At 51.7% G+C, this 10,921-nt stretch overlaps 1 protein-coding gene across 2 annotated transcripts in view; it reads right to left on the bottom strand.

Moving 5' to 3' along the window:
* Positions 1–10,691, bottom strand: part of LOC119976558 (phosphatase and actin regulator 2-like) — a 207,321-nt gene extending 196,630 nt beyond the window's left edge. For both annotated transcript variants that reach the window (XM_038817160.1, XM_038817146.1), the window contains exon 1: positions 10,385–10,691. In XM_038817160.1, coding sequence (XP_038673088.1) covers positions 10,385–10,427 — 43 coding nt within the window. In that variant the 5' untranslated portion in view covers positions 10,428–10,691. The remainder of the gene's footprint in view (positions 1–10,384) is intronic.
* Positions 10,692–10,921: the final 230 nt, after the last annotated feature.

Below are 10,921 nucleotides of genomic sequence, written 5' to 3' on the forward strand. Positions count from 1 at the left end.
CCGACTTTACAATCCTCCCAAGAGTTCCCTACTCTTCCCAGTTCTTTCTCCAACATGGTGGCCGAGCACTCAGCTGCCAAGGTTCCCAAGTCGGGATTGACTTTGTGCGTCATCTCCTATGGCAACAATTCTGCCCACGTCTGCACTGTGACCTCAGGAATGATCCAGCTTCTAATTCCTGGCTCCCTTCAGAGGACCATAAAGCCACAGAAAGAGGCCATTCAGTCCATTCATAGAATTCACAGGGCGGAAGGAGGCTATTCGGCCCATCGAGTCTGCACCAGCCCTTGGAAAGAGCACCCTACCCAAGACCACACCCCCACCTTATCCCTGTAACCCAGTCACCCCACCCAATCCAACCCAAACTTTTTGGGCACGAAGGGCAATTTATTGTGGCCAATCCACCTAACCAGCACATCTTTGGACTGTGGGAGGAAACCGGAGCACCCGGAGGAAATCCACGCACACACAGGGAGAACGTGCAAACTCCGCACAGGCAGTGATCCAAGCCGGGAATCGAACCTGGGACCCTGGAGCTGTGAAGCAACCGTGCTAGCCACTATGATGCCGTGCACCCCCCCCCCCCCCCCACTGCCCCAACACCAAATTGTGTCCCGGCCAAAAAAGAGAAAATAGAAAAGAGCCACTCTTTTTAATCCCACTTTCCAGCACCATAGTCTTACAGCAATTCAGCTTCAGATCCACATAACTTTTCAACAACTTGACCATTTCAGCCTCAACCACAATTCAGGCAACAAATTCCAGACGCCCTCCCCCCTCTGGGTGGAAAGCTTTTCCTCATGTCGCCTCTAATCCTCCCACCTACCACCTTCAATCTAGGCCCTCTGGTGATAGACACCTCAGCTAGGGGAAACAAGTCTTTCCCGTCTGTTATACCGTCAATTCACTGTGAGACCGTGAGAACGAGTGAACATTAGGCTTTATCATCCATGAACTCGCCTGTCAGTGTCGGCTGTACAAATGAGTGCCGCCCACAGGTGGCCGGTCTATATATCGCCCCGGTGAGGGCGGAGCCCACCGGGGTTCCAGTACAGTACCTGGAAGTAGACCGTATCATCATTTCAAGGTCATAAGTCACAGCACTATACAGACAGTTCATACTTAGGTGAATGCATTCACCACACCGTCTAAGTCCCTCATACTTTTGTACACCTCAGTTAAGTTACCTCGTAGGAAAACAATCCTAGCCCATCCACTCTCTCCTCATAGCTGCGATTTTCCAGTCATGCCAACATCTCTGTGAATGTCCTCCCCACTCTTGCCACAGCAATTATGTCCTTCCGGCAATGTGGTGACCAGAACTGTGCACAAAACTGCAGCTTTGGTCTAACCAGTGTTTTACACAGTTCCAGCATTTTGTACTCAATACCTCACCCAGGAAAGGAAAGCCTTCCATACGCTTTCTTGTCCGTTTGTCCTCCCACCTTCAAGGACCTATGGACACGCACAACCGAGTCCCTCACTTCCTCATCCCCTCTCAATAACTTTCCCCATCCACATTCTGGGCTCTTGCCAATGACATTATCAACAGGGGCCCCGTCCTGAAGTCTCATTCATTGCCTTGCTGTCAATATTTACCTGATAATGGTTCTATACAGGCACTAGTGTAAAGGTTAAGTTGCCACAGTCCCAGATGACCATAGGCTGCTTTCCCCTTTGAGGGGGGAGAGCTGACTGGTGGTGGTTTAACCCGAGGATCACCACACCTCAGGTGAGGGGCAAGGTTGAGAAGACGGGGGCCTTCATGAAGTCACTCGTGTTGGGTGTTTCACTCTGTGGATGTGAGATTTAGACTCTGAACAAAAAGAATAAGAGGAGAAGGTGGCAGGTTGGCACAGTGGTTGGCACTGCTGCCTCACAGCACCAGCGACCCCGGTTCAATTCCAGCCTTGGGTGACTGTGTGGCGTTTGCACGTTCTCCCCCGTGTCTGCGTGGGTTTCCTCCGGGTGCTCCGGTTTCATCCCACAGTCCAAAGATCTGCAGGTTCGGTGGATCGGCCATACTAAAGTGCCCCTTAGTGTCCAAAGGTCGTGAGGGGTTACAGGGATAGGGGGGTGGGGGAGTGGGCTGAGTTAGGATGCTCTTTCGAAGGGTCGCCGCAGACCCAATGGGCCGAATGGCCTTCTTCTACACTGTAGGGATTCTTTGAGAAGAACAGCTTTTGAAATGTTTGTATAATGGAAAAGGGTTAGGATCAGCTGGATAAACAGGGAGCCAAATGAATTAGGTTAGACCAAGAGCAGAATTTTAGGAATCAAAAGAATTTCCAAGATACTAAGTACGGACATCAGAATCAAAGACCTGACAGCCGTGTCCTGATAGCAATTGGAGAAATTGAGGGTAAAATCAGAAGATGAAGAAGGGAAATGGGATGAGTGATTACATTGAGACATGAACTGAAGGAAGATTGAAGAAAATGAGAAGAGAAGAAGGCTGGAGTGAGAGTGAAGCACCTTTGTATGTTTTAGTATATTAAAGACGCTATATAAATGTATGTTGTTGTTGCTAAGTTCAGACTTTTTAGTTTACACTCCAACAATTGGTCAGAAAGAGTCATTTCCTCTTTGCCCCAGGTGTCTGGACAAAGAGCTGCATTTGGTAAACCATTACCCATGATTCACACCTCCCTGACCAAAAATGTTTTGCAACAGAGTTGTTTTGCGTCATTATCTCACACCAGTGTCTTCGGGTCAGATGTGAACTCAGCGACTTAGTTCTGGGTGACACGGGAAATCCTGCCTCCTACCTCCTTCCTCTTTGATCGACAGAGAATAAAACTCAACTTCAACATCTTTAAAACATAGAACATAGAACAGTACAGCACAGAACAGGCCCTTCGGCCCTCAATGTTGTGCCGAGCAATGATCACCCTACTCAAACCCACTTATCCACCCTATACCCGTAACCCAACAAACCCCCCCCCCCCTTAACCTTACTTTTATTAGGACACTACGGGCAATTTAGCATGGCCAATCCACCTAACCCGCACATCTTTGGACTGTGGGAGGAAACCGGAGCACCCGGAGGAAACCCACACACACAGGGGGAGGACGTGCAGACTCCACACAGACAGTGACCCAGCCGGGAATCGAACCTGGTACCCCGGAGCTGTGAAGCATTTATGCTAACCACCATGCTACCCTGCTGCCCCGAAACAACCTGTTTCACAGTTTATTCTTTGTTAAATTCCTCACAGTGATGGAATACTCCCCACTTGCTGGATGAGCGCAGCTCCAACAACAGTCAAGAAGCTCGACACCATCCAGGACAAAGCAGCCCACTTGATTGGCTCCCCTTCCACAAACATTCACTCCTTCCATCATCGACGCACAGTGGCAGCCGTGTGTACCACCAACAAGATGAATTGCAGGAACTCCCCAGGGTTCCTAAGGCAGCACCGTCCAAACCCACAAGCACTATCTAGAAGGACAAGAGCAGCAGATACCTGGGAACCCCACCACCTGGAGGTTCCCCTCCAAGTCACTCCCCACCCTGACTGGGAAATATATCAGCCGTTCCTTCACTGTCGCTGGGCAACATCCTGGAAGTCCCTCCCTAACAGCACCTTGGGTGTACCTACACCGCAGGGACTGCAGTGGTTCAAGAAGGCAACTCACCACCACCTTCTGAAGGGTAACTAGGAGTGGGCAATAAATACTGGCCTAACCAGTGACGCCCACACCCTGTAAATCAATAAAAAGAAAATTAAACTCTTCTTCTGTCTGCTAGGGCTAGGTAGGGTCAGTGTAGACTCGATGGGCCAAATGGCCTTACTCTGCATTGAAGTGATTCTCCGAATCTATTCTCTAAATCTATAGTGTATTTTAGTCTTTTGCTGTGTATTTCTTTCTGTCACACACTGGCTTACTCGGTGAACGTTCAACACAAAGAGTAACAACCAGACAGGGAAAGACACATAAGAGCCACCAAAATGGAAAAGGAAGGCACTGAATCGACAGGACATTCTGCCCAACAATTCCATGCCAGCGTTTCTGCACCTTGTCATAATATACACACAAGTATATGATGGTGCACAGAGAGGCAGTGATTGACACACAGGATGACCAATGAACACACAGAACACAGCAGCCAATCACCAGACAGGACAAGGCCACTATAAAGCCAGGGGGCACTACTTTTCCCGCTCTCTCGGGATCCAGCCTCTGAGACAGTCAGAGCTCGTGAGCAACAACTAGAACATCCACCATGTGGTCTGGTCAGGTTAGCCTCAGGTCTCCAGTCAACTCAGCATAGTGTCAACCCACAGTTAAAGTATGTATGATAGTTAAGAGTTTAATAAAATAGAGTTGCATTTCTTCAAGAGTTGGAAGCCTGGGCGCAATTCTCCGACCCCCACGTCGGGTGGGAGAATCGCGGGAGTGCTGGGCGATTCCCGCCACGCCGCCCTGGCACCCACACGCGATTCTCCCACCCCCCCCCCAAAATGGAGTGCCGCGTTGCACGACAGGCCGTTCGGAGAATCCCCGCTCGCCGTTTGTAGCAGGCGAGCAGCGATTCTCCGGCCCGAATGGGCCGAGCGGCCTGCCCAATCTGACGGGTTCACGTTGGCGCCAACCACACCTGGTCGCTGCTGGCGTGAACAGCGCGCAAACGCTGCGTGTGCGGCCTGTGGGGGGGGGGGGGGTGAGGGAGGATCAAGCACCAGGTGGGTGCTCAGTAGGGGTCTGGCCCGCGATCGGTGCCCACCAATCGGCGGGCCGGCGTCTCTAAAGGAAAAACTCTTTTCCTCCGCCGCCCTGCAAGATCTATCCTCCATGTCTTGCGGGGCGCCCACGGGGAGGACGGAAACCGCGCATGCTCGGGTTGGCACCGGCCAACCTGCGCATGCGCAGGTGACGTCATTTACATGGCGCCGGCCACGTAATGTACACGGCGCCAAGGCCCGCCGCCCGTAATTGACGCGGCGCCGCTCCTATCCCCCTGGGGGTGTGAGAATAGGGGGTGAGGAGAGACCTCCGACGCCGGAGTGAAAAGCTCCGGCTTTCACACCGGCGTTGGAACTTAGGGCGCGATTCTCCACAAATGCGGCCGTGTTTCACGGCAGCCTTCGCGCCCCCTCCCGGGACCCGATTCTCCCCCCCGGGCGGGGCTAGCAGTGCGGCCCCGTGAAGCACGGCATCGCGGCCTTAGCGACCGTCGCTAAGTCCGCGCGCCAAGCGTCACGGCGGCTGACGCGCACGATGAAGTCAGCCGCGCATGCGCGGGTTGGACGGCTCCAACCCGCGCATGCGCGGGTGACGTCATCACGCAGATGCGTCAAACCCGCGCATGCGCGGGCCGGTATGCCCCTCAGCCACCCTGCGGACTGATCCAGCGGGGCGGCGGAGGAACAAATAGTGCGCGGGTATCGGACTCGCTGCCCGCGGTCGGTGCCCACCGATCACAGGCCCATGCCACCACGGCCGTGCCAATCGGTGCCATGGTTGTCCGGGACGGCACTTTGTGGCCGTTTTCACGAACGGTGAGAGCAGGTGTGATTGCGTTCGTAAAAACGGGCGTAAAGGCCTGGGAACTCGGCCCATCGGCCTGGGGAGAATCGCTGTTCGCCGTAAAAAACGGCGAGCAGTGATTCGTGTCGTCGGGCGGCCGTGGGGGGGGGGGGGGGGGGGGGCGGGGGGGGGGGGAGAATAGCGGGAGGGCGGGGAAAATGTCGGGAAGGCCCTCCCGCTATTCTCCGACCCGTCGTGGGCAGCGGAGAATCGCGCCCTTAGTCTCCTGATGGGAGAATTTCGCCCCCTGTCTCTCTCACTGCTGCAGTAAATGGAGTCCTCGCAGACCCAGCATACCCAACACATCATACCTCACAGGTCTCTTTCCACTATTTACTTCATCCCACCCAATTAGCACAGCCTTGTATTCCTCTCCCTCCCATGTATTTCTCAAGCTCCCCTATAAATGCAACCATACCTTCCTCAACTATTTCATGCAGTAATGAGTTCTATCCTCACCACTCTGTAGGTAAAGAAATGTCTCTTGATTTCCCCATTGAACTACCTTATACTTTTCAGAGGTCTTGTGGTACAGTAGGTAGTGACCCTGCCTGGGAGCCAGGCGTTCCGTGTTCTAGTCCCACCGCAGGATGTGATGGACAAGAAAGGTGTGTTCATAATGCGGCCCAACAGGTGGAGTATCAACCTGCAAATCCTACAACCTCCACACACCAATGGCAGGCAGTGTGGAGCCTCTCCCATCACTACCCTCAACTCCAGGTGACAACATACATGTACAGTTACCTGTTGCCGCAGCAACCTGGATGCTCTAAGTGAAGTCTAACGCCTTCCATTTATTGGTGGTCCTGGTCTCCCTCAGAGGTGAAAATATCTCCTCTATGTCAACCTATCAAAACCCCAGATCATTTGAAAGACCTCAATCAGGCCACCACTCAGCTCTATCATTTCTCAAAAAATGAGGCCCAACCTGTTTAATCTCTTCTGATTTCTGGTGACAGAAACAGCCACATACCTGAGTTCATCATGAATATATTGCTGCACTCCTGTCGTAGCAAAGAGATATAAAAAGTTAAAATTCCTGACTGAGGTGGGGACTGTGAATAATTTCACGCTATCAACACACATTCCCTCATTGATGTTCTTGGCTACTTGTGCATGCAGCCAGGTACACTCACTGTCCGCTGTACCCTTCAAAGTACAGGACGACACTATCAATAACTTGGAACTTTGCCACTGGGAATTTTCACAATGACCTTTGGGTTTCTGCTCATTCTGCCAATGTAACTTCGGCAGAAACCCTGGGTGGGATTCTCCATCCCGCCGCACCAGTTTTCTGGTTTGCTGAAACCAGCAGCTGCAGTGGGTAGAGGTCCAAGTGGGGCATGGGCACGTTGCTGGTGAGGGGCACGGTGGGGGGGGAGGGTGCGAAGGCAGTAGAATCGAGGGTCAGACATCTTATTGAGACTTCTCCCCTTTTCCCTCTGGCTTTCTGACATCCTGCATGGTCTGGTGAAGGCAGCTGGGCTGGAGAGAGTGACATCAGAGCGCTGGGCTGCTATTTAAATATGGCGCTGGGACCTACAAACCCGCCAGAGGACGGCGGGCGGACAACGCAGCTGCCGGCCCAGCAGGCGACTGAGGAGAACTCACCTGTGCATAATGAATGAGGTTCCAGGTGCTGAATCTGGCGCGGGATCCGACATTCCGAACGGCGGGACAGTTGCCATGGGAACGGTCCACCCCCCCGCACTTAAGTCTCAAAAATGGAGAATTCAGCCCTATAGTCCAGTCACCCAGAAATTGCCCGACTCTGGAAGGTACACGGCGTCAAACGGTAAATGTGGAACCAGCGCTAATTTGGCCTAATTTCTCATCACCTCAGAATATCTCAAAGTGTTATTGAGCCAACAAAGTATATTCAAAGTGCAGTCACTGAATGTAGGAAATATGACAGTCAATCTGTGCACAGCAAGCCCCCACAAACAGCAATAAAATAATGGCCAGATAATGTGCAGTGTCTTTTAGTCAAGTGATCAATATTGACTCTGGGAGAACACCCCCCCCCCCCCCCCCCACTCCTCTTTGAATCGTACTCAATGGAGTGTCGGCCTGGATATTGTGCTCTCGACTCTAAGGTGCAACTTGAAGTGTAGAACTCTGACCCCAAAGTGAGAGTGTTACCCACTGAGCCAAGGCAGATACCAAACTAACATGAGTGTGGAGGAAATGTGGCTGCCAATTTGCCCACAATAAATTCTACAAAAAAATGGATGAAGATAAGCAATGGAATGACCCATTTTAAATGATACTGCCTCAGGGATTAATATTGGCCAGGTCACTGGGGGAAGGTCCAACTCGCCTTCGTAATGTGAATCTTCTGCATCCACTTCAGAAAGCAGACAGGGCTACATTCGAGAAACGGCACTTCCCGCAGTGCAGCACTCCACACACTCTACGGCACTTAGCCCCATAAGCATCCTGACAAACTCGCCAACTAAGCCAGGCTGGCATTGAAAGAGTCGGGTGAAAGAGTATGGAAATGGAATCACAGCTCCACTACAGGGCTAGTAAAGACCAGTGCCACAGGACAAATGGCCTCCTCCTGCTGTGAGCGTTTTTTGGCTCCAGGTTTACCGACAAATAACCGGCCAACATGGAAATTGGACATTCTGAATTCTCCCTCCATGTACCCGAACAGGAGCCGGAATGTGGCGACTAGGGGCTTTTCACAGTAACTTCATTGCAGTGTTAACGTCAGACTACTTGTGACACTAATAAAGATGATTATTATTCTCAAATAAATATTCTAAATTGGCATGAGAGGGAGTTGACACCACAGACAGGAAAGTCCAGAGTAATATTCTACTTGATTTTTATACAAAAGAGGTTCCATTAACACACTGACTAGTCTCTGACTCTTCTGACAGGAGAAGGAACCAAAGGCCCCAAGTTGACGGCTTCTGAAACTAACCAAATTACAACAAACAATATCAGAAGGAAGTCAAACTTCCCTCCTCCCTGTCGACACTGAACGAGAACCTTCCGAACAATCAGTCAAAACTCTCAGGAAGACCAGCATTCCAGAAAATTTCCGAAATGCAACAGAATCGTCCCTTTAAGAAACGTCCTTTCCTTGAACAGTTCGATGAAGGGAGCCCTTCCCCCAGCTCATTCTGCACCATCATTAGACTGACTGCCCTTCCATCTGTGCTTGGAGTCACTTTCCCCTTAACCTGCTTCACTTTGAACACCGAGGAAGCACGCACTTCTCTTCAAAACAGATACCACATCACCACTTCCTCCCCATGGCAAGATTTCTGTGTGACCCAAATTAGACACCTTCAGGCCAGGAAGAGGATGTGTCTGGCTGATGATCAGTCCTTTTCTATTTGAAATCACTCCACCTCCCCTCCTGCTTTCTCTCTGGCGACTGTAACTGTTGGTGTTGCCTCTCCTTCAGGGTTATGAAGATTCCCTCCTGAACATTCCGATGCGTCCCACGGTCCCAGTCAATGAAGCTTTCTGCTTGGTTGAGGATGCCATTGGTTTGGGGCAATTAGGGAAAGAGAGCCAAGGCAGCTAGATAAGGTTTCAGGGCAGCACGATAGCGCAGTGGTTAGCACGGTTGCTTCACACCTCCAGAGTCCCAGGTTCGATTCCCGGCTTGGGTCACTGTCTGCGCGGAGTCTGCACGTTCTCCCCGTGTCCGCGTGGGTTTCCTCCGGGCGCTCCGGTTTCCGCCCACAGTCCTAAGATGTGCAGGTTAGGTGGATTGGCCCTGCTAAATTGTGCTTAGTGTCTAAAAAGGTGGGGTTGGGTTTCGGGGATAGGGTGGAGGCGTGAGCTTGGGCAGGGCGCTCTTTCCATGGGTCGCTGCAGACTCGATGGGCCGAATGGCCTCCTACTGCACTGTCAATTCTATGATGAAGGTACCAACCGGCTGTGATCAAACTGATTGGTGGAAAGTGCTCAAGGGGCTGAATGGTCTCCTCTTGTTCTGATGTTGGAAGTGAAGCAAACCCACTCGCGACCTCCGCTTCGATTGTTCTCAATGGCAGAAATTGAAAACTGATAAAAATCTCTGCTAGCAGGCCCAACCCCACACACAATCACCCTTCACCGTCCCTTCCCACAGCCCTACCCTACCCTCAATCGCCTGGACCCGCTGCACTCATTTCAGCCAGAGCGGCCAGTGAGTGGGTCACACTGCCAATATGTGCCTCCGTCTAACGCACTCACACTTTCAACCCAGCTTCATGCCACAGGAATTTAGGGGAGTTTGAAGGGAAAAGGAGCAAAGGCGGCTGGCGTCAACAGACTGGTGATCTGACAGCGAGGAGCGCCTCGCTGACACGTGAAGACATTCTTCATCCTAGGCAACAGGTGTCAGCTCCAGCACACACCCCCGAAGAGACTTTGGGATATTCAGCAGAGGAAGGGTTAATTCTCACAGTGCGTCGCCAACACAATGAACACAGGGGATGCTGCAGAGAGAAGTGTTGATAGCAAAACAGGACAGAGGTGAACAGCACAGAGAGGCAACAGGATGTTCACTGCCTATATTCAAAGTAACTTCAAAACCGGCTCAAGTCTTCAATTTCGGCTGTTTGGTTTGAAATGAAAATGAAAAATGAAAATGGCTTATTGTCACGAGTAGGCTTCAATGAAGTTACTGTGAAAAGCCCCTAGTCGCCACATTCCGGCGCCTGTTCGGGGAGGCTGGTACGGGCTTTTGAAAAGGAAATTCACAGTTTTGACTGATGTTTGCTAGAAAACTATGTTAATTTTCACTTCCACTGAAAGAAAAAGTCAGTAACTCCATTCATTTGCAGCAAAACTGCCCGTACAATCTCGGCTGAACTACACAAAGCAGCGGCTATGGCATACTCACTGTTGACTGGCTGAGTAAAGCTCGACACAGAAGTCTGTCCCATTTTCTTCCTGCTTCAACAGGAGACCTTTTATCCTCTTTCGCATGGAGTCAGCAAATCGTCAGAGCCGTCCCAGACTCTGCACAACCACAGATCCTCCACCCAGCAAGACACCCCGAGGTCATTTCACTTTCTCTTCTGCACAGAGGGTTTCTGAAGCTCTCCCTCTCTCCGCCACACACACACAGATACTGATTAAAAACTTTGCCAGCTCCCTCTCTCTCTCTCTCTCTCTCTCTCCCTCCCTCGAGCACACACACACACACACACACACCCAGCCCTGCTGCTGCTGCTGCTGGAGCCCCGTCTGTTCCTGTTCAGCTAGAATGCTTCTCATTCCTCGATGCAGATTAACTCAGAGGGGTCAGAGGGCACGGGGAGGGAGTCCCAAGCGAGTACAACATGACGGGAAAGCAAGTTCCCAACTGAGGACCTGTCCCTCGTGCGCCAGGAGGGGAAATTAAGCTGCAGGGAGGGGATGGGTGGGGGGGGGGGGG

The sequence above is a fragment of the Scyliorhinus canicula genome, chromosome 1, assembly GCF_902713615.1.
Source record: "Scyliorhinus canicula chromosome 1, sScyCan1.1, whole genome shotgun sequence".
NCBI lineage: Eukaryota > Metazoa > Chordata > Chondrichthyes > Carcharhiniformes > Scyliorhinidae > Scyliorhinus > Scyliorhinus canicula.